Genomic DNA, 24,401 nt, shown 5'->3' with positions numbered 1-24,401 from the left:
CTTGCAGTGGAATGTGACTGCTTGGGTAAGACATGTACCGGGCATTGATAATTGTATTGTTGATGCTCTATCTCATTCTCAGCTTGCTTGCTTTTGGAAGCTGGTGCCAGAAGCAGACCCCTAAGGCCATCCTGTCCCCGATTACCTCTGGAAGCATGGAGCTTGTTACGGACATGCCTAGCTTCTTCAACGTGGAGATCCTATTGTTGCAATTACTGGTGGAGATGGTTGTTTCTGACTGAGAGGGATTGGACCGAAGGTCCAGTACAGAATGACCTATTGTCTACCTATATTGTTTTTGTGCAACTGTCTGGCGTGTTTTAATCCTGTGTTGTTTCTTACATTACAGGTTTCTCCTTTGCACGTGCGCATGGGTGGAGGTTTCCTGCAGGGAAGTTTATAGCATGCGGGATGCTTGCGGGTTGGGCCAGGAAGAGCAGGGCGGTTCCTGATTGGAGGTGCCTGATTACCCACCCCATGGCTTCTGTCCTTGTGGCATGTTCTGTCCGAGGTCTGTATGTCTGCGTATGAGGCACAATTGTTTAGAGCGGCCTTCGTTCTTACCTTTTCGGAGCCTTGCAGATTAGTACCTGCCTCTGGGTGGGGTTTGGAAGGCTCGGGTCTGCTTTATGATCATGTACAGCTGCACGGTCAGTGGGTTTATGTTTTCATGCTGCATTCTAAAACAGAACAGCAGGGGCAGGGGCAGGGATTCTGGCTGACGTTTTGAGCGACAGAGGGGATGGTGATATATAGCTTTACTTGCAGTTATACCCGAGTAGGGGACCTCAATTTTTAGTACACTCTGACAAGATACCAGTTTGTGGTGGTTCTTAAGAAAGCCCTGCTGGTGGCAGGTTACGATTCTGCTGTATATGGGACTCACTTTTTTCGTATCAGTGCTGCCACTAGTGCCGCCGAAGCTGGTCTCCCTCCTTCTGTTATTCAGAGGATTGGGCATTGGCAATCAGGGGCATTTAGTTCCTATATTAGGAGTGGGTTCCTGGATGAGTAAGAGATATTAACTCCTTTTTTTGCCTTTTAGATTTATTTATTTATTTAGTGTGTTTTGTATACCGTCATTTGGTTTCATCATCAGAACGGTGCCATTTGCAGCGGATTCAGTTCGGATTGTTGGCCATTCCTATGTACATTGGGCTTCCAAGTGGGCTGGAACAGCAGGGAATCACGGTATGCTGGCTAGGGCATCACGGGATGCGATAGGATCAATTGTTGCCTCTAATTTCAGCACAAGTGGAATACATGGCTCCTCCAGAGGTTTCGATACTGCATCTTGGTGGCAACGATTTGGGTGCATGGACCTGTAGACAACTAATCGATGTGGCACGCAAGAATTTTGCATTGCTCTGTTCTTTGCTTCCTTATTCCTCGCTATGTTGATCTGATATTGACACCTGGCCTAAGCTACAAGGTCATGCAACATGGGAGAAATATCTTAAAAAGGTTAATAGGCAAATTGGTTCCTGGTTGAGTAATCGGGGTGGTTTCCATATATGTCACATTTGGGCATGGGAACCTTGCCCAGGTTTTTTTTGTAGGGACATAGTGCATCTGTCCGATACCTTATTGTATTTATTTAATAATTCCCTGCAGGAGGCCAAAGACAATATCTTCCACATTAGGTCAAGGCCTGCATCTTTTGGGGGGGGGGGGGGGGGCATGTATATGTCTTTGAATGTACTTGGCTGTTGGGAGTACCCAAGCAGATGATGGAAAATTATGATTGATGTGCTGCGGGTCTGGGTTCAGACTCGAGGATAGTGGGCTCCTAGCTGGCAGTGGTGGGGGCCTGGGATTGATGGGCCTACAGGTCTTGTGATTTGGGGGTAGTTTAACTTGCTCGAAATGTGGCAGTTAAGTTACCGGGGCCATTTGGGGACTGCTAAATTGTATTTAATGACATTTATGTTAATGAACTCGGGTACTTAATACAATAAAGCTGCGACCTTTGACCTCCATTTTGAGTCTGATGTTTCTTTTTGCGTGCCAGTGGAGAGGATAGGCGCGAAAACTAAAAGATGATACTGGGTATCTTCGTGTTATGTTGTAGTGGTGACAATCAGATAGTAGAGATCCTGAGGGCATCTGGGTTTCTCCACTAAAAGGCATTAGCAGAACTTTCCTACATTATAAAAATAGTTGGAAACCTCAAATCCTGATTAGTTTGTTCAGTTTGATTTCTTCTGTTTCTCTCTGTTCTAATTACTGTTGGAATGTTTTAGCATAAAGTGATAAAAAAGTGGAGTGGATGATACCGGACGAGGCCAGACATGTTCTGTTTATACCAGCTAAGCCAATAATACCAAGGAGAATTAACGTTCTCCTCCCATTTTCCAGTCACTCCAGGAAGGGTGTTAATTTGATCTTGGACAGGATCGATTTTGCTAAAAAACAAAACAAAACCCCAAAACACAACAAACCCAAGGGCCACAGTGTTAGTCTCTTCCCCGTGTTTTAAGAGGCTTGGAACAGACCTTCTGCATCCTTTTCTGGATGTTTTTCATCTCTCACGTGGAAGACTGAATCACAGTGACAGCGAACAGATTCCGGGATACTGATCCTCCATGAAGGGAACCAGAGCACATTAAAATGGGTCACTATGCAAAGGAATATGAACAGGAGAAAGGCTAACCCCTGAGGTCTAAGTGGACAGAATCTTAATCCAGCCTCCTGTGCAGGTCCTGGAATGGTTTTGCCTAGAAGACTCTGCCGATCTCCAGTGTGCTAGGGAAATGTATAATCTTAAGAGAAACAGCATTACTCAAAGTCAAATGCCTTTAGCTGGCAGACAACTAATTAAACATGTCTGATAAAACATTCCAGCAGTCTTGTATCTGCTCATGTGTCTTCACATCTCCTTTCTGCTCTGATAGATTTAACAAGGCCATTTCCAGTTTCTTTATAAGCTCTGACAATCCCCTCCCCATCCAAAGCCGTCCTCTTTCTGTATGAAGTGTTTCCAAACCAGGCATTGGCTGGTGTCATGGTGCTGAAAAGGGCTATTCAGCACTCCAGCAGATGCTGTCAACCCAACCAAAGGAGCATCTAAAGTAAATGGGAAACAATTGTCCTGCTGAGCAAGAAGGCGGAAGGCAGGCGATCAGCCTTCCTGCGCCTTAAGTCAGAGAGACAAAACTTGTTTGCACACCGGATGTGGAGAAAACAATAGATGTACAAACGGACTGCTGATGAAAATTAGTTGGAGAGATAATGGCAGCTTTGGGCTTTTTTGCAGGGGATTTTCCGCTACACTACAAAATTCAGATCTATAGCAAGGCATGACATGAAGGGCAGGGAGAAAACAGGAATACATAATCAAGCCATGCAAGAGAGCTGAACTTGTGTACTGCCTGAGACCCTTCCAGTCTGTAAGGCAGGACACTCCGGAAGAAAAGCAGATTCTTTGCAGGTTAAAGGATGGTTTAAGGGTTGCAGCCATGGTTTATGGTCTGCAAAAATAAATTTGGTGAGCTGCCTCTTGAATGTTCGGTCACAATGCCACCACAAACACTTAATGTTGTGAAGATCTCAAAGTGATGTGGCACCTTGACCGTCATCAAGGTGGATCTTTGTGTCTCTGCACTCCACCTTACTTTAGCTCTTGTGAGAGCTCAGGAATCAGTGCATCAGAAAGTGTGCATGAAGGCTTTACACCTAGGCCCATGAGCAACCAACCGACCAGGGATGCCGATCATGTGTGTAGCTGTGTGACTCACTAAGGGCCTGATTTTCAAAAGTATTTACATGTGTAAAACTGAGATTTTCATGTGTAAATGCACTTTACCATGTAAGTGGGCTTTTGGAAATTGCTACAATATATCTTATTGAATCGTCCATAGGATTTCACTTGTGTAAGTGCACTTTACATGCATAAATGACTTTTGAAAATTGGTCTGCTGGTCATATCTTCTGCTCAGCCGCGCCACCCGACGGGAGAACCTTCGAACTGCCCTCCTAAGGAATTCCATCCTCCCGTCGGTCCAAGGGTCCACAACTCCAGCGTAACACCTCCAAATTCTCTGCCACTTTTGTCAGACCGAGCCATATAAGATCTCACTTCAGGGGTGTTCCTGGAGCATACCGTAACTTACAGGTGAATTTTCAAAGGAGTTATGCACGTAAAGTGCACTTACACAAGTGAAATCCTATGGACGATTCAATAAGATATATTGTAGCAATTTCCAAAGTCTACAAAAAATTACTACAGATATTCTAGTCAAAGAGAAACAGTAATTTCCTGATGTGAACATATTGTCACAATAGTTAAAAATGAATTCTTCTAATGACTTGCTGGACATTGAAGGACAATGTAAAAGTCTTTCTGTAGATGACCTCACTCCACCTCGAGAGACATGCCACTCGCTTTTACTGTAGACATAGGAATGCCCCCGTGACACTTCCAGAAATAAGATCACAGATTACGTGGGCCTCTCCATCGAAGAAGAAGCATGGGTCGAGAAACCGAAAAAACTATTAATTGGAAAGAAGCCAGACCATAAGCAGAAATGAAGGGTCATTTGAAAATGAGCAGATAGAGAGAAGGAGCAGGAGCTAAAAATCTAAAGGTCCTGCTTGCATCCCTACAGAAACAGACATAGTACTGATGAGGATGAGTGCTGGCTACTCTTTAAATAAAGGTAGAGTGCTTGTTGAGATTTTGATGTTTCCTGTGCCAGGTTTTAGCACCGTTAATGCCAGCCCAATTTCCTGGCTAGACCATGAATGTAACTGGTGGCTCTTGGAACAGGCAGCAGTTCAGGGGGGATGGGGTGCACTTTCCTTTCCCTCCAGGCCCAGCAATCTTTCACTGCAGCTCTTACTAGCAAGAACGAGCAGAAGAACTCATGTTAAAGTTGTACAATCAAAAGCAGAAGACTGTGCCAGGTGTGAGTCAAATAACCCTGAAGGTGTCCCACAATGCAATGCAAGGAATGGCCCAACTTCTTTAATAGCGTTAGTAATTACTGAAGACTTCTCTTAGGATCCATGTCTGCTCAGAAAACCGCCAGGCACTTTATTGGCTCCTGAAATGGAAGCACAGCTGGAGTGCTGCCATTAGTCAGATTAACCACCAACGGGGCTCAACGCCAAATCTTCAGCTGCACAGAGAAAATTACATTTATTATTATTTTTTGTTGGGAAGGCGGGTCCAGCGGCACAGATGTTCTCTGGCTGCTCTGAGTCTTTAAAGACCCAATGAAAGCAAAGAGTCAATTAAAGCACAGTAAATCAACAATGAAGAGATAGAGAAGAGAAATTCCTGCACCCTTCCCCCATCCCAAAAGGACCTTCAATGTAAGGGTAAACCGAGATGAGCACACCATGAGGGACTCCAAACCACCTATATCTATAAATCTACCTCTATCTGTACCTATACACACAGTGTACACTGTGCATAGCTAAAACTAACTCGCCACAGTGAAGAAAGAAATAGTCCGACGCTGACACTGGAGTACCTGTTATATGTTTTAAAATGTTTGCTCCCAAATGATTTTACTGAGAAGTCAGGTACTGCATTCAACAAATTATACAAACCCTAGGGTTATTGGATTCAGACAACAACCAATGAGGGCCGCGACGTTTACGGTTTGGGGAACTGATAAGCATGGGGGTAACCTGCATGGAGATTACTACCCTTAACCAATCAGCCTTGATGCAACTGCAACATTGCTCTCTGCTTCAATAGCAGGGGGAAAAAAGGGGAATTGGATTCAGACGAAACCCAAAGCTTGGTCCTGACTTTTACAGTCTGGGGCACTGATCTGCAGACCTTAGGGAAAAAGCGCAGGACCACTTCTAAGGCCAAGTCCAAAAGCACAGCACGTTCAAGCAGCCGCATTGTCTGGATTAACGAGATGACTGCTCACCCTGAAAAAATGCTGCTCGCAGTAATTTTGTTATGGGTTTGACAGTTGCTTGGTTTTGATTGTAAATAATGCTACCCTTAACATCAGGCTTGGGGGTGACTTCATGGCATGGCAGATATTACCATTTATTTATTTATTTATTTATTTATTTAAAGTTTCTTTTATACCGATGACCGTTTACACATCGCATCGGTTTACAGTTAAAAAGGAACAAATGGGCAGAACCCTTACATATAACATTGAAAAAACAGGTTAACTTTTGGGCAGGGCCCTTACATGTAACTGAGAACAAGGTGGTTAAAAGTGGGATAGGGTATAGAGCTGACTATGCCGCGAGCGTCCGTGATATCAATAAATAGATACAGCAAAATCAGTAAAATCACAACTATTTACAAAAGCTAATTACATAAGTAGCCGAATCAAAGTACAAAATCGATGGGCATGAGACATATTCCGAGAAATAGATTCCTAGTCATGTAGCAAATTCTTAGTTACTCAATTTTTAGTTAAACAGTGGGGGTCAATTTTTAGTTAAACAGTGGGGGTTTATGTAATGGCAGGTGATGTGTGGTAAGCTTGCTGGAAGAGCCATGTTTTCAGTTTTTTCTTGAAAGTGGGTGTGTATGTTTCCAGGCGTATATCGGGAGGCAGGGAGTTCCATATGGAGGGGCCAGCGAGAGAGAAAGCTCTGCTTATGGTAGATGATAATTTGAAAGATTTGATGGGTTGGGCACGTAGGGTTCCTTGGAGGGCTGTACGTGTGGGTCTATTCGAGGTACGGGGGAGGAGTGGGGGGTTAATCCAATTGAGGTTAGAGTTCAACAGACTTTTGTGGATGATGGAAAGGGCTTTATAGAGAATTCGGGAGTGTATAGGGAGCCAATGAAGTTCGATAAGTGTGGGGGTGATGTGATCTCTTTTTTTTGAATTTGATAGTATCCTAGCGGCAGCGTTTTGTAGTAGTTGTAAGGGTTTGGTATAGGTGGCGGGAATGCCTAGAAAGAGTGCATTACAATAGTCTACCTTAGATAAAATGATAGACTGGAGTACAGTGCGGAAATCAGAAAAGTGTAGCAGTGGTCTGAGTTTTTTTATGGTTTGGAGCTTGAAATAGCATTCCTTGATGATAGATTTGATGAAGGGTTTGAAAGTAAGATGGTTATCAATAAGGACACCAAGGTTGCGAACGTGTGATGGGAAAGATGTGGATGAGTATGCAGGTGGGATGTCTGGGAGCGGTGGCCTATTAGATATGATTAAGAGTTCAGTCTTGCTGGGATTTAGAGCTAGTTGCATGTCATTTAGTAATTTAAGAAGCTTGCTGGGCAGACTGGATGTTCTGATGTCATTATTGTGTTACAGAGGCATTCACGGAGCGGGATGCCAGTGGCCAGCAGTTGGTGTTCCACCTTCACGGAGCGGAAGGATGGAGGGCTGCTATCTCCAAAAAAACAAACAAAAAAATAAAAACAGGGGTGGGTAAGAGTATGGGGTAAGGGTGTGGCCTGCTTGTTACAGCAGTTGCTACCCCTAATTGAGCTGGACGTTCACTTGGATGCAGATACGGCGCTGCTCTCTAAATTGGTGGTGGGGTGGAGGGGAATTAGGGCTGGAGGGTACTGGAAGCCAATAGTAACAGGTGGGAGAGAAAAAAAAAAGGGGAAAAAAATGGATAAAGTGCGTAGCTTGCTGGGCAGACTGGATGGGCCGTTTGGTCTTCTTCTGCCGTCATTTCTATGTTTCTATGTTTCTATATGTAAGTAATGCTGAAAAGGAGTTACATGCGTAAAAGTAGCATATATCGTAGCAATTTTCAAAAGCCCATTCACGCGCATAAAACCCAGTTTTCCGAGCTTAAATCCTTTTGAAAATTCCCTCAAACATCTTGTAAACAGCCCTAGTTCTCTAGCCCCAGCTTTTACACTCTAGGGCAATGCCTCAAGCTAGGCGTTAAGCTGACTACCTCCTCCACTTTCCACTCTGTCCCTCCACAGCCGTAGACAAACTCCCTCAAGCTTCCCTTCCTGTAAACCCAGCATCCCTTGACTTTTGCCTTCAAAAATACCTTGGGGATGCAGAGAAGAGGTTACGCTTCATGCACTCTGATTCATTCCCATTCGTTTTACATATTATTGTCTGGGAAAGTATTTTTAATCACTGATAGTGTGGTTATCGTGCAACTGAAGCAGCTCACTAAGAAGAATGTGGGCAATCAGGCAGGGCTGGTGCTGGCATTTTAGCTGCCCCATGTGAAAAATTGCTGTACTGGCGCCCCCCTTCTGTTTTTCTTTTAACATAAAATTTTTGTTCTTTTCCCCATAACCAACACACAATAGAAGCTGTCAGTCTCACGCTCTGTCCCAGACCCCATTTTGCTGCCGGAAAAAAATCCCTGCTCCCTCAGGAAATCCAAACTGTCAAAACTGAACGATCCCCAGGGGCTCCTGTAGTCGGCACCAGTTTGTTATACAGAAAAACATGCACTGCTGTGATGCCACCCAGAAAACCCTGCAAAAAGACATTTGGAACAGTATTAGGTCTATTGTAATGCATGTTAAGTGTGGGTTTGGCCCTTGGACAGCCTAGAGTAAACTAAATGACAACAATATAGTAAACTTCTTTTCTCACAGGACAAGCAGGATGGTAGTCCTCACATATGGGTGACATCATCAGGATGGAGCCCAATCATGGAAAACTTCTGTCAAAGTTTCCAGAACTTTGACTGGCCCCTACTGGGCATGCCCAGCATGGCACTAACCCAGCAGCCAGCAGGGGTCCCCCTTCAGTCCTCTTTTTTCCGCGCAACAGTAGCCTCGCGGTTTAGGAGCTCTGAAGAGATTCCTGACAGGAATTTTCCTCACGGAATTATCTAAAGTTAAAGTGCCCCACAGGGGTCCCTCCTCTAACTTTTCTCTGACCGCGGTACTCAGGTAGGTTTTTCGACCGTTCTCCATCGATTACCTTTGAGTTTGGCCCTTGCGGCCTACTGGCCGTCAACCCTACCGCGGCTCAATTGTTTTCTATAGCCATGGCGTCGGGGTTCCGTCGGTGCCCAGACTGTACTTGCACCATATCTATCACAGACCCCCATGGAGTCTGTGTAATGTGTTTAGGCCGTGAGTATGATGTCCTGGCTTGCACCAAATGTGCCCTTATGACACCTAAGGGTCGCAAAGCCAGAATGGAGAAGATGGAACTCCTCTTCCGTGCTCAGACCCTGACGCCGTCTATCGCATCGATGTCATTGGAACAGGCACCGTTGACGTCGCGCCAGCATCGAACACCGTCCGGTGACCGTTTGCCATCGACGCCCGCTACTCCCCCTCAGGATCGAGGGGATCGCAGGGAGAAGCATCGCCATCGACATCGTAAGACTCGGACCATCGAGGGAGCAAAATCATCGACCTCGCCACTGTCCAAGCCACCGTCAAAGAAGCCCCGTCCAGGAAAGGCACCGACCATTCCTGAGACTGGGTCATCGAGGCCACCCTCACCCAATCGGGGTCTGGGAGCCGCGATTTTGCCTGTAAAGGTGGTCCCTTCGGCTAGGCCTCTGCCTCCCTCTTCTGTTCCGGAGCCGGGGCTGCTTGCTCCAGGTCTCCGAGAAGAACTGGACCGGCTGGTTCAGGAGGCCACTGACAAGGCGATGCAACGTCTCCAGGTTCCTCCGGCACCGACACCGGCGCCGATTGTGGAACCGGTCACTGACCCGATTGCGGCACCGCTGGCACCGCTGTTATCCCAGATGGAGGCGCTCATGACCGCCCTTCCACCGGTAATTCCTGGGTCACCGATGGCTCCGCTGCCCTCCCCGCTGACAGATTCATTGGGAGGAGAAACACGGTTTCGCATCCCTTCATCGGGAGTTTTGCCTCAGCCATCGATGCCAATTCGTCCCTCGCCACCGATACATCCATTGGTGCCGATACGTCCATCGGCGCCATTGATGCCTTCAATGCCGGCGCTGATGCCTTCCATGCCATCCTCGGTGCCCCCGGTGATTCCTTCGATTTTCTCAGAGCCTCGACTGGGGCCTTCAGGTATCCAACCCCCCTCTCGTCCTACAGGTCAGTCTGCTGATCCTTATGACACCTGGGGTGATGATACTTCCACAGACACCGATGACTTGCCTTCACCACCTTCTCCTTCTGAAAGTAGGAAGCGTTCTCCTCCAGAGGACCTCTCTTTCATAACCTTTGTGAAGGAAATGTCTGAGTTGGTCCCTTTTCAACTTCAGACGGATCAGGATGATAGGCACCAGATGATGGAGTTGCTCCAATTCCTGGATGCCCCCAAAGTGATCACTTCTATTCTCATTCATCAGGTTCTTCTTGATCTCCTCAAAAAGAACTGGGAAAACCCTGGATCCATTGCTCCAGTTCACAGAAAGGCGGACACCACTTATTTAGTCCAGTCAGCCCCTGGCTTTCAAAAATCCCAGCTCGACCACTACTCAATAGTGGTAGAGTCGGCTCAAAAGAAAGCAAAAAGGTCAAAGCCTCACTCATCTACCCCACCTGTTAAGGAACAAAAGTTCCTAGACAACATTGGTCAACGAGTGTTTCAGGGGGCTATGCTCATCTCTCGAATTGCTGCTTACCAACTTTATATGACCCAATATAATAGGGTCATCTTCAAACAGATACAGGACTTTTCTGAGTCCCTGCCTGAGCAATTCCAAGACCAGCTATTTCGATGAGACGGTGGCCCTGGCTCAAATCTTCTGACCTTCGCCCAGAAGTACAGAACAGGCTATCTAACCTACTATGTGTAGGAGATAATCTGTTTCGTGAACAGATCCAACGAATGGTTGCTGAATTAAAGGACCATCATGAGACCCTTAAACAGCTCTCATCGATGCCTACTGACTTCTCCTCAAGACAGCCCTTCAGGAAGGACTCTAAGAAGTCGTTCTATTGTCCAAGAAGGCCTATCCACCAGAAGTAAGGTCCCGTATTAAGAGACCTTATCAAAAGCCTCAACCTCGCCAAGCCCGAAAGCAAATATCACATGCAGCCCCTCAGCCAGGGCTCACTTCGGGTTTTTGACTTCCGCTTGGGGAGCAGCAGCCAGGTTCCTCTACCAAGCATACCAGTGGGAGGTTGATTGTGCCACTTTTACAACATGTGGCAGCCAATCACAACCGACCAATGGGTACTAGCAATCATTGCTCAGGGTTACCATCTAAACTTTCTCGCCCTGCCACCGGACTCCCCACCTCTGCAGAAGTGGGGAATGTCCGGCCACTCCATTCTTCTGGATCAGGAGGTATCCCTACTTCTCCAGTCAAAAGCAATAGAACCTGTTCCGCTATCGCAGCAAGGCCTAGGATTCTATTCCCGATAATTTCTGATCCCCAAAAAATCGGGTGGTGTTCGTCCAATTCTGGACCTACGTGCTCTCAACAAGTACCTCCAGCGGGAAAAGTTCAAGATGGTAACCTTGGGATCGCTCCTACCTCTTCTACAAAGAGGAGACTGGCTCTTCTCTCTGGACTTCCAGGACGCATACACACACATTGTGATAACTCCAACTCATCGCAAATACCTCAGGTTTCTAGTAGGCCCCAAGCACTATCAATATTGAGTGCTTCCATTCGGTCTAGCATCTGCACCATGAGTCTTTACCAAATATCTCGTGGTTATTGCAGCTTTCCTCAGGAAAGAAGGTGTTCACGTCTACCCCTATCTGGACGACTGGTTAATCAGGGCTCCAACCCAGCAAGCCACTCGGTCGTCCCTCAATTTGACTCTTCACACTCTAATTTCTCTAGGATTTCTCATCAATTACGGAAAATCCTCTTTAGTCTCATCTCAAACCTTGTCGTTCATTGGGGCAGACTTGGACACCTTACAGGCGAAAGCCTTTCTACCTCAACAACGAGCGCTAACCCTCGTGTCTCTCGCTCACCAGTTACAGTCTCAACATACAGCAACAGCTCGCCAATTCCTCGTCCTTCTGGGACACATGGCGTCCTCAGTCCATGTTACACCAATGGCCCACTTGGCCATGAGACTCATGCATTGGACTCTGAGGTCACAATGGGTTCAAGCTGTTCAGCCTCTATTGACCATTGTCCACATCACCAACGCACTCCGTCTGTCTCTCGCCTGGTGGAAAGATCAGAACAATCTCCTCCAGGGACTGCCCTTTCAAGTGCCAGATCCTCAACTAATTCTCCCGACCGACGCTTCAAACCTCGGGTGGGGAGCCCACGTGGACAATCTACAGACACAAGGGTCTTGGTCTCCAGAGGAAGCCAAACATCAAATACATTTCCTAGAACTTCGAGCAATGAAATATGCTCTCAGGGCTTTTCAGGATCGCCTATCAAATCAGGTCATCCTGATTCAGACGGACAACCAGGTGGCCATGTGGTACATCAACAAGCAGGGAGGCACAGGCTCCTTCCTTCTGTGTCAGGAAGCTGCACAGATTTGGGTGGAAGCTCTCTCCCACTCGATGTACCTCAGGGCCACCTACTTGCCGGGAGTGAACAATGTGTTGGCAGACAGGCTGAGTCGTTTCTTCCAACCGCACGAGTGGTCTCTCAACCCCTCGGTAGCGATCTCAATCTTCTGACAATGGGGATACCCCCAGACAGACCTCTTTGCGTCCCCTCAGAACCACAAAGTGGACAACTACTGCTCCCTCATTCGGAGCGAGCACTCTCAGCCCAGAGATGCATTCTCCCTCTTGTGGGCAACCGGTCTGCTCTATGCATTCCCTCCACTTCCTCTTCTCTCGAAGACTCTCGTGAAGCTACGTCAGGACAAGGGAACCATGATCCTGATAGCACCTTATTGGCCATGCCAAGTGTGGCTTCCCATACTCCAGGATCTCTCCATCCGCAGGCACATTCCCTTGGGAAAGGACCCGCATCTGATCACTCAAAACGACGGATGCCTACGCCATCCCAATCTTCAGGCCTTGTCTTTGACGGCATGGATGTTGAAAGGTTAATCCTTCAACCACTTAACCTTTCAGATTTGGTTTCTCGTGTCCTGATTGCTTCACGGAAGCCTTCCACGAGAAAATCTTATTCCTATAAATGGAAAAGGTACACATCATGGTGCACCTCTCAGTCCCTTGATCCTTTTTCCTGTCCAGTCCCAAACCTTTTGGACTATCTCTGGCATTTGTCAGAGTCAGGTCTTAAGACACCTTCCATCAGAATGCATGTCAGTGCAGTAGCCGCCTTCCATAAAGGTGTTGGGGGATGTCCGTATTTCGGTACAACCCCTCGTAACACGCTTTTTTGAAGGGCTTGCTCCATATCAAGCCACCTTTACGTCCTCCGGCCCCTTCTTGGGTCCTTAATCTGGTTCTCGGTCGGCTGATGAAACCACCATTCAAGCCTCTTCACTCTTGTAACCTAAAATATCTCACATGGAAAGTTTTTACCTAAGGTAGTTTCGGAGTTTCACATTAATCAATCCATCATACTACCTACCTTCTTTCCCAGGCCCCATTCCAATCCAAGGGAACAGGCTCTGCATACCCTCGACTGTAAATGGGCTCTAGTTTTCTATCTAGACCGTACAGTTGCCCACAGGAAGAGCACTCAGTTGTTCGTCTCTTTCCATCCCAACAAATTAGGGCAACCTGTGGGTAAGCAGACTCTCTCCTCCTGGTTGGCGGACTGCATATCCTTTTGCTATCAGCAAGCAGGCATTCCTTTTCAAGACCGTGTTAAGGCACACTCTGTGAGGGCCATGGCGACTTCAGTAGCACACCTACGATCGGTGCCGCTTCCTGACATTTGCAGGGCTGCCACTTGGAGTTCTCTCCATACTTTCGCAGCCCACTATTGCTTGGACAAAGCCGGAAGACAAGATTCCATCTTCGGCCAGTCTGTCCTGCGTAACCTATTTCCAACGTGACATACCCACACCCTTCCGCCTGCCCGGTGGGGTTCAGGATGCCCTCTACCAAATTCCACCCCAGTTGTGCCTGTTGCACGCCGTTGGGTACATTTGGTGCATGTTCGGACATCCTCATCTCGGTACTCACCCATATGTGAGGACTACCATCCTGCTTGTCCTGTGAGAAAGCAAATGTTGCTTACCTGTAACAGGTGTTCTCACAGGACAGCAGGATGTTAGTCCTCACGAAACCCGCCCGCCGCCCCGCGGTGCTGGGTTCATAACGTTTTGATATTTTATTTTTCGGCACTGCCTGTAGCTATCAAATAAGACTGAAGGGGGACCCCTGCTGGCTGCAGGGTTAGTGCCATGCTGGGCATGCCCAGTAGGGGCCAGTCAAAGTTCTGGAAACTTTGACAGAAGTTTTCCGTGATTGGGCTCCATGCTGATGATGTCACCCATATGTGAGGACTGACATCCTGCTGTCCTGTGAGAACACCTGTTACAGGTAAGCAACATTTGCTATATCAAAACAGCACTAACTGCAAGCACTCAAACAGGAACACAGCTGGCTATAAAAAGGCAAATATTACAGCAGGCAATGCAAGAGACGAGTGTACAGGAAGTGCTACCTCCACAAGTGTTGAGTACTGCGGAGCTGGTCGGCAGACGAGGAGGAGCCGAAAAGTGATCTCCCTCTTCTTCAGCCAGAGTGTGGGCCTCTCCCTTCTTCCACCATTAGTGAGAAGGAGTCCACCAGCGGCCGCATGAACCTCGCTTGTCTTCAGCCACACAGATCTCTCTCTCTTCTTCTGCCACCAGTGGAATGGGAGTCCATGGGTGGCCGCATGGGCCTCGCACTGCTCCCTTTGATGGGCCCCTTCCGCTGCCCTCCCATGCAATTGCACAGTTTGCATACCCAGTAGTGCTGGGCCTGGAACCAGGGTAGCTGAGGTTCAAAGCCCGCTTCTTCCACCAATGCGCCTTGTGACTTTAGGCAAGTCATTTCACCCGCCGTTGCCTCAGGTACAATCTAAGGTCCTGATTTACTAAGCTTTTTTGCCCCCCACAGGCAGAGAATGGGGGAAAAAACCTCAGTAAATCAGGATCTTAGATTGTAAATTCTGCTAGAGCTGAATGTAACTCACCTTGAGCTCATCTTTAGAAAGAAAAGAAATTACATCTAAAATCCAAACCCAGTTTGTTTCTGTCATTCGGAAGAAGTAATAATATAAGCTGCAGGGCATTGTGATAGCAGCCGAGAGACTGAAATAGCTGGGTTAAATAAGCTCGCCATCCGAATGTCTGAGTTTATTGAGAATATTATTCATGTGGTGGATTCTTTTATTTTTTACTTTTTTCACAGAAAATGATGCAGCTGTAAAGTCAGGCTCCATCCAGGTTGCTGTAGTGTTTGGAGCACAGAGTTAGGGATGTGTAAACTTAAAAAAAAAAAAAAAAAAAAATGGAAGTCCATAAACTTGTTTGTCCAAGCCACTGAGCAAATTCGTCCACAAACCTTTATCCTTATTGAACGGGACTTAGCTAGAAAATCTGCAACAGATTTGCCAAGTCTGTAGGAGCTAAGGTGAAGCTGAGTGCTCTTAGTTCAGAGAAGACATTCGCCAACCATAGAGCACATGCACTATCTAGAGAGAATCGTCGCTTTAAGCAGAAGTGAGTTGATTTAAAGGGACAGAAAGCTTTTTCCCATAATTGGTTTTGAAAGAATAATATGATTAAAGGTGGCTTACATAGAAACATAAAATATAATAGCTGATAAAGTCTACAAGGTCCGACTTGTTTGCCCGTTTTCTCTTCCTTCTGCAATAGCCTGGAGCTCTCGGCTCTATCCCCACTGTTTAGGATATTTTGAGCTTATTCCAGGCTTTCCTGCACACCAGTTCTGTTCCAGCTCCTTACTGGAGAGACTGGAGTGAGACTGAGCCCTCTCTAGGATCAGGCTAGAAATGTGACGAGAGCTGCGATACCTGAGACCAGGGTTCCTTATCCAACATTTAATGTGAATGTGTGTGTGTTGGGGGGAATATTTTCAAAGATCCACTGAAGAGGTAAGACAGCTAGTTAATTATAGTCGGTCATCTTTAGGAAACTTTTCAACCAAACCTAACCGGCTAGGTTTTCGACTGAAAATGTCTCAAAATGTAGTTGGTCAAAGCTTGACAGGCTAGATTTAGGACTGCTATTTGTGTGACTGAGGTTGCGAGTCATAAGCCTGCTCCAGAAACACCTTTTTATGCCTGGCTGTATCTGCCCTCCTTGTGAATTTAGGAGGTTTAATTTAGTCAGTCAGTGGAGAAAATGTTAAAAGCAGAGGTTTAACTAAAGTTAGCCTGATAAGCCATTTAAAAATTGACCTTGTGTGACCTTGGGCAAGTCACTTAACTTTCGTATGCTCCAACCTGGACTGGTAGCCCTTTGGCAAATGAAATGTTGTAGCTTCATGACATATCAGGAACAGAGCTGTGGACCTGGACAGCAATTTACCAACAACAAACCCTATTATTGTGAGCCTATAAAACAGTCACATGGTGGCAGATCATAAGGACCTGATCCAGCAGGATGGATCAAATCCCCATACCTCAATTTGCATATCCTTGCTGCTGCACCACAAGAAAATGAAAATACAACAATATAACAATCTAAAATCATGACGAGAAAGGTAATTTAAATGTAATTACATTTATTTTGTAAATTAAGATCTACAATGAAAGGATCAAGTTTGTAAGCTTTTGGCTTTTCATCTTCCTCTGTGATGCGGCAGTAAATATATGCAAATTAAAGCAACAGGATTAGCCGGTTCCACTGATCTTCAGAAATATGCTAAAAAACCATTGACAAATACAGTCATTACAGTTTTGCTCACCAAGACACCAACACTTTCATATTATCCTGTAAAAATGCACCAAGAAAACCGTGGAATATAAGATGCTTTTTTTCCCCCACAAATTTCATTTCTTGGTTTACCGAATCCTGAAGACGTCTCTCTAAAGAAACTTTGCAAATTGTCTTGCCAATAACATTTTTCATGAGTACATTGCTCCAGTACAGACTCTGAGTGCATTAGAAAGATTGAGCTGTACAGAGAGAGAAATTCAAGCACAGGTGCAGAGCTTCCTCAGGTCCTCTCCAAGCCGAGAGGCCAGCATATTTCATAACCAGCGCACGGATAAAGCCCAAATAATTGGCTATTAAACACAATGAGGTAGTGTTCTTGTCTGCACACGACTGGAACGTCTGACAAATATACAGTCATCCAGATTATGCTGAACTGATAAACGTTTGCACTTAAGCACAGCATGTTGCACTATTTTATGAGTCATTTAACTCAGGTTAGGTTTACTTAGCCTGAATTAAAGGGATTGCTAAGTTGTATGTGATGAAGGCAGAGCGCTAAACAAAATCCAACGAGCTTCTATACTGATGCCAAGACAGTTTTAGGCTTTTTATCACCTGTTAAGTATAAGATGGCTACGGCTGCACTAATGCATGCACTCTGCAGTCTGCTCCTTTAAACACTCATATTGCATCGCCTGGCACCATTACTATCAGCAATAGGTGAAAATAGTAATTCATTTCCATGGACTCTGGAGGCCAGCCGGCACATTTACGTAGCTGAGCTGTGCAGCTCTTGGAAACATAACCATATTTGTTTGCTCATTGGTTCACAACCCCCCACCTTCTATTGTTCTCCTTTAATAGAAAATTTAGCACAAAATATTATTTATTTTTTGTTTCTCATTTATTAAGTCCACTTAACTTTTTTAAAAAAATCGCTACTATTTATGTGTGCAAAACAGTTATAAACATACTCTATCTAGAAAACATTTTTTCAAAATGTTTGAGGCTTCTGAGGCAGCTGCCATTCTAGTAAAGAGCAGGAAAGACATAAAAACTCAAATGCTGAAGCTTGCATGTGGTTAAGACACAGTTCCTTTAGTGTGTGGTAAACTGATCATATTTTACTGGACTCCTGGGCTAGACATAACAATTTCCCTCAGCGATTGAACTGGGTTTCCACCTCACGCTATCTCCCGACGCTATCGCCCATCAAACCTTGAAACCCGGGAGCTGCCCATCTCCCGACGCTATCGCCCATCAAACCTTGAAACCCGGGAGCTGCCCATGGCGCCGCACCCTCACCTGTTTAATTTTTGGTCCCAGCATGGACGCACTGGAGTCGATCACAAACACGACATTCTTTGGCAGCGGAGGGAGATCTCTGGGCGCAAAGTAATGCGCAAAGTATCCATTCACAACCTAGAGGAGAATGCAAAGAGAAAACGCCAGAGGCACCGTTAAAAGGACGCAGCTCTGAGCAGGGTCATGTTTCAGCGCCGATACACGAATTTTCCCCACCCACTGAAAAGTTTCAGCAAATTACAGTTCCAAAGGTTTTCAGGACCACAGTTATACAGAGGCCTGCTAGGCTTGGGCCCAAGATGTCAGGGTAATGGGGGCAGAAAATTTCCTGCCTCCCTCCCCATTTCCAGTCTTGCCCCCCCCCCCCCCCCGCCCATGTGCATCCCTGATGTCAGCTCTCACCCTCACTCCCTATGGCATTTCCATGTTTATCCCCCTCCCTCTCTGCAGACCCCACCGCTGATCCCATGAACATAAGGGCTCTGGCCGCGTGTGACGGAGGGTACCACCATCACGGGGGCGTTTTAGGGGATGGTGGGGGGGGAGGTGCAGTCTGCCACTAGAGGGGGCTCAAGAAAGGTTGGTGGGAACCCTAGAAGAATGGAGTCCCCTCTGGTGCAAAGCAGGCTGGGAAATTGAGTCCGTTCCCGCAGGTGCAGGCACTTAGGGGACAGGAGAAACAGCTAAAAAGAGTCTGCATGCAGGAGGAGTAACCCCCCTGAAATCCAGGGGGCAGGAGGAGCTGATCATATGCTGTGCACTCTCTGACATTCAGGCCGATACAGTAAAAATCGCGAGAGAGAGGGCGAGCGCCCGCTCTCCCGGCACGCGCACAGGCCACTCTCCTGTGCGCGCAATTCAGCAAAAAAAATTATTCAAATTAGGGCCCGTGGTAAAAGGAGGCGCTAGGGACACTAGCGCGTCCCTAGCGCCTCTTTTTTGACAGGAGCGGCGGCTATTAGTGAGTTTGATAGCCAACGCTGAATTTTGCCAGCATCGGTTCTCAAACCCGCTGACTGCCACGGGTTCGGAAACCGGATGCCGGCAAAATTATTTTTAACTTTTTGGACCTCCGACTTAATATTGCCATGATATTAAGTCAGATATTAAGTCTGAGTTTTTACTGCTTTTCTGTGCACTTTCCCGGTGCCGGCAGAAATTAACTCCTACCTTTGGGTAGGCGCTAATTTCTGAAAGTAAAATGGCGGCTTGGCTGCACATTTTACTTACTGTATTGCGCGGGAATAACTAATAGGGCCATCAAAATGCATTGCATGTTGCGGGCGCTATTAGTTTCGGGGGGGGTTGCACGCGCATTTTCGGCGTGCTATTACCCCTTACTGAATAAGGGGTAAAGCTAGCTCATTGAAAACGCGCATCCAAACGCGGGTTAACAGTGCGCTCCGCTGGAGCGCACTGTACTGTATCAGCCTGATTGTGAGAGAGGTCAGCATGGAGAGAGGCTAAGCAACTATTCTTGGTTTCTGGGGGAAAAAAACTAAGGCATAGAAAAACTGAAACAGCCACCTTTGTAACCTGTAAATTAACAGGCGGTAGAGTCTGCGGGCCAGCGAAGGACTGAAATGAGATGCGCTGGTCACCTGTGAAGCAACAGTCACCCTGTTTGCCAGCCGCCTGTGAATCGATGGGTGCCCTGCAGCGGGGCACGTCAGGAGGATGCAGACAGCACCTCCCCTGGGGAGCCAGCACGCTAGAGCAGAGACTTCCCTGCATACCCGGAGAACACAGACAAGGGCAGCCCAGCGGCGACTTTGCGAGGGGCGGAGTTGGTGGCACACTCTGACGCTGCACTATAAGTGAGTGGCAGCGAATCAGCCCACAGCCTTGAGCTCACAGCCTCTGCCCCTTGTACCAGAAGCCTGGATAGGGCAGAGCCTGTGAGCGTACGGCCATGGGCTGACGCAGTCCCGGCACTCACTGCCACCCATTTACACTGTGACTGGTATCGGAAATGGATGGGCATCAGAGGTCAGCAGGTGAGAGGAGGGCAGAGACTGGCACTGAAGGTCCAAGGGCATTAAGGCATCAGATCCAAAGGCTGGGGATAGGGAGGGAACAGCTCGGAACCAATGTTGTGATGAAAAAAGAGAAATGGTAGAGTACATCCACTCCAGCGGAGAAAGTGGCTCTGACCCTTTAAAAATGACTTATCCAGATGTGGCATGCGTGTGTCCCAGGGATGTGGCTTCAGCTTAGCCGGGTACCACAGACATTCAGCGCTACCTGGCCACATTCAGCCCATTAAATCTGGTCGCGGTGGAGAGCAGCTCCAAAGTTATCTCGGTAAATTAACTCAGATAACTTTAAAGGACCCGTTGGCCTCTGAATTGCCCGTCCAAAGTTAGCAGGATAAGTTGATGTAAAAAAGAAAAAAAAAAAAGTTTGTGAGCTGCAGCAGCCCGATCCCTCCCCCAACCACCATGAGCTGTTTTGGTCCAATTACCCTCCCCCCCCTCCCACAAGTTTAAAAAAAGAAGTTGGGGGGCAGTAGTGGCCGGCTCCCTCTCCATACCCCAAGTTAAAAGTAAAGTGACTTCTTAAATAAGTGGGGCATGACCCCCATCCCCCTCACCCAACCCTGCAGAAGCCGCTTGGTGCCCTATTTGTAGGAGGAGAAACGGATTTCCTCCCCCCAAGGTGGACATTAAGTGCCGGTGCCCTGGACATGAATTCATTCACTGCACACCCGCCAGGATAGCTGACCAAACCCGGAGGGGGGGGAGAGGGGAGATCGAGCTACAACTCACACCTTTTTCTGTAAGCCGGTGGGCAAAAGAAATGCCACGAGCCTTTGCCACTCCCCGGCGTACTGAATATTGACCTCTGTATTTTCAGGACACACCTTGCACGCCAGACCTTCTTAGTGCTGCAAAAGAAGTTAACTCACAGCATTTCCTGTGGGCTGGCGGCCTCTCTCTTGTGCAGGTTTGCTTCGGATGCAAATGAGCTCCGTAGCAAACCTGGGCAAGAAATTTTGCTTCAAAGCCAGTTGAACACGATAACTTCACTTCATTGAGGCGCAGGTGTCATCTTTTTTTTTTGCGAAAACTGGCACGTGATGCTGCCTTCGCTCACCGGTTTTCACTTCATTCTGAAGTAATGAGCTGCTCGGCGTGGTATTGCATTGCGGCAGATCACTGACTTCATATTTTGGTAAACTTTCGTCTGTGGCGGACTATGCATGAAAGTTTACTACTTGCGAAGGGGCCATTTTATGAAGTTTTTTTTTGCAAAAGGGGCTGAAATTTCAGCTGTTGTGTGTTTCGGGTCATTCTGCAAGTTTTTTACATGTTGGCCCCTTTTGCAAAACCTTTTCGCAGTTTGGTATAAATAGGCTCAATGTCAGGAAAGGATGCTCTGGTAAGAAAAAATGGATTTCATAGTTTCACTGAACTTTGCAGGCCAACGTATTAATCATGTACCGCCAGCAGAAGGAGTCAACCAACTGTCCTGATAAACGTAAGTTATTAGTGTATGAATGGTGCCAACTGTACACTGTCACCATTCACTCCTGCACCAGCGCTGGTAAAAGTATCACAATGAGGTTAAGTGCACATACCTGAATATCCCCCACACTCAGCTCCCTGTTCACATCGTATCTCACAAGGAAATCTCCCAAAATGCCGTTCTGGGCTATTTTTGTTTGTTGGAAGATACTTGGATTAAAAGTCACTTTGACAAAGTTGTTCATCTGCTTGATTACCGTAGATAGAGGAGGGGAAATTTTATCTGTAAGCGCAGGGAAAAAAAAGAAACAGCAAAATAAAAAAGTAGAGATTTAAAAATGTACATTTCATATTGATCAATCTACTGCCCATGGTCCCACTGGTGGGAATTTCTACTCTACCCCATTCTCTAGATAGCAAATTTCCTCCATCAGCTCTACAGTCACACTGGAAGGAAAGACCTTGAAAACCACACATTACAACATCTTTCTTGTTGGTCCTTTAAGAGGTATCACAATCTACGAAAAAATGCAGGATTCTGCAGGACCAATATGGCTCCTAAGAGGGACTGAGAGGACTGTCAGGCCGATTCAGTAAAGTCCGCGGGAGAGCGGACGAACGCCCGCTCTCCCGGTGCGTGCGATTCTGTATTTAAATTAGGTGACGTGGTAAAAACGGGGAAAAGGAGGCGCTAGGGACACTAGCGCGTCCCTAGCGCCTCCTTTTTGACAGGAGCGGCGGCTGTCAGCGGGTTTGACAGCCGACGCTCAATTTTGCCGGCGTCGGTTCTTGAGCCCGCTGACAGCCACGGGCTCGGAAACCGGACATCGGCAAAATTGAGCATCCGGTTTTCGGCCCGACAGCCGTGGACCGAATTCAAATTTTTTTTTTTTTTTACTTTTTTTACTTTTCGGGACCTCCGACTTAATATGGCTATGATATTAAGTCGGAGGGTGCACAGAAAAGCAGTTATTACTGCTTTTCTGTGCACTTTCCCGGTGCCGGAAGAAATTAGCGCCGACCTTTGGGTCGGCGCTAATTTCTGAAAGTAAAATGTGCGGCTTGGCTGCACATTTTACTTTCTGTATCCCGCACATATACCTAATAGGGCCATCAACATGCATGTTCAGGGCGCTATTAGGTGCTGCGGGTTGGACGCGCGTTTTCCTCCCCTTACTGAATAAGGGGTAAGGGAAACGCACGTCCAATAGCAGGCTAACAGTGCGCTCCGTCGGAGCACACTGTACTGTATCGGCCTGAAGTTAATGTAGGGTGGGGTTTTTTCCTGGCAGTGATCCCCATCAATCTGCAATCCTTATCGGAACCAAAGATCAGCAGGTAGGAATTCAGTCATTAAAAGAAAATCAAACAAACAAACCCCGGTACAGAATTTACAAGTCACAAGTTTGGAATATACAATATTAATGTACTAAAGGTCACAGTGTCGGGAGTCTACAACACTCTTTCCAACTGACACTATACAATCAAGAGAAAGTGCTTGGCATGGCATTTAATAATTTAGCAACTTGGAAAAATAAATGCTCACGATATTTATAAAACCTTCTGCTTTACTATAAGTCACACTGTGGAATAGTTTCATTTGATTTTATCTTGGGCTCCATCCTCCTATGTTTTTGAAAGGACAAACTAAGGGAAGATACTGTAGGTGAATTCAGTGAAAGACCTGTACATTATCTGTAAAGAGAAGAAGGGTGGCATGGCCCAGTGATACAGAGCTGAGGAACAGTGCCACATCTCTGGCTTCGTGCTAAGGAGGATGCACGTCCATCTCCAGTCCAGTGGTCCTCCATACATGGCAATATAGTGGATGCCAGAAATGAAAGGGCCAGCAGGCTCATCCAGTTGCTGCTGCAGCCCACATGGCACTAGCTCATGTCATCAACATCCTGTACTTATACCAGTGCTTTCTGCACTAAGGAGATCTCCTCTGCAGCAGGTACAGCCTTCTCCTTTTTGCCATCAGTTGGAGTGTGTAGCAAAGCCAGGCTGCCACCTTCCTCCCAGTTATACCTGAAAGAATGCCAAAGCCCTACCTCTGTTTTTGTTAGTTCAAGCATATTTATTATATGTTAACAAGAAACATAGGGAGGGTACATTTTGAAGGGACTAATGCGGGTAAAAAAGTACTTTACCTGAAAAAATGTCCCTTTAGAAAATTATGCACCTGAATCACGCATAAAATTACACACATACACAGTGTGTGCACGAATAAAATTATAGATACATACTGTATACATGCATAAAGTTACACACCTACACATTATATGCACGCATAAAATTACCCACATACATAGTGTATGCACATATAAAATTACACACATACACAATGTATGCATATATAAAATTATAGATACATAGGGGCAGATTTTCAAAGGGGTACGCACGTAAGATACGCGCGTACCCCCCGAAAACCTGCCCCAAGTTCCCCCTGTGCGCGGCGAGCCTATGTTGAATAGGCTCGGTGGCACGCGCAAGCCCCGGGACACGCGTAAGTCCCGGGGCTTTCCTGGTGGCGCGTCATCTGGGGGCAGGGCTGCGGGTGAGGTTCCGGCCCAGGGGAGTTTTGGGGGGCGTGGCCGAGGCCTCCAAAATTGCTCCCAGGCCAGAGAATTGCGCAGCCGGCACGCGCAAGTTACGCCTACCTCGGGCAGGTGTAAGTCTTCAAACAAAGGTAGGAGGGGTTTAGATAGGGCGGGGGGGGGGTGGGTTAGGTAGGGGAAGGTACTGGAGGGTGGAAGGAAAGTTCCCTCCAAGGCCGCTCCGATTTCGGAGCGGCCTCGGAGGGAACGGAGGCAGGCTGCGCGGCTCGGCATGCGCAGGCTGCCAATTTTGCACAGCCTTGCGCGCGCCAACCCCAGATTTTAAAGGATAAGTGCGGCTATGTACGTATCTATTAAAATCCGGCGTACTCTTGTTTGCGCCTGGTGCGCGAACAAAAGTACGCACGGGCGTACTTTATTAAAATCTACCCCATACTTTATACATGCATAAAATTA

The 24,401-nt window shown here is 46.9% G+C and overlaps 1 protein-coding gene across 1 annotated transcript in view; it reads right to left on the bottom strand.

Annotated features, from left to right (window-relative positions):
• ITIH5 (inter-alpha-trypsin inhibitor heavy chain 5) overlaps window positions 1–24,401 on the bottom strand; it is a 122,087-nt gene that overhangs the window by 55,449 nt on the left and 42,237 nt on the right. The window contains exons 7-8 of the mRNA XM_029615681.1: window positions 21,498–21,667; window positions 17,918–18,034 (exon numbers count right to left, since the gene is read on the bottom strand). Coding sequence (XP_029471541.1) covers window positions 17,918–18,034; window positions 21,498–21,667 — 287 coding nt within the window. The remainder of the gene's footprint in view (window positions 1–17,917; window positions 18,035–21,497; window positions 21,668–24,401) is intronic.

This window comes from Rhinatrema bivittatum, chromosome 9 (assembly GCF_901001135.1).
Source record: "Rhinatrema bivittatum chromosome 9, aRhiBiv1.1, whole genome shotgun sequence".
Classification (NCBI taxonomy): domain Eukaryota; kingdom Metazoa; phylum Chordata; class Amphibia; order Gymnophiona; family Rhinatrematidae; genus Rhinatrema; species Rhinatrema bivittatum.
This window is presented reverse-complemented; position numbering and strand designations above follow the sequence as displayed.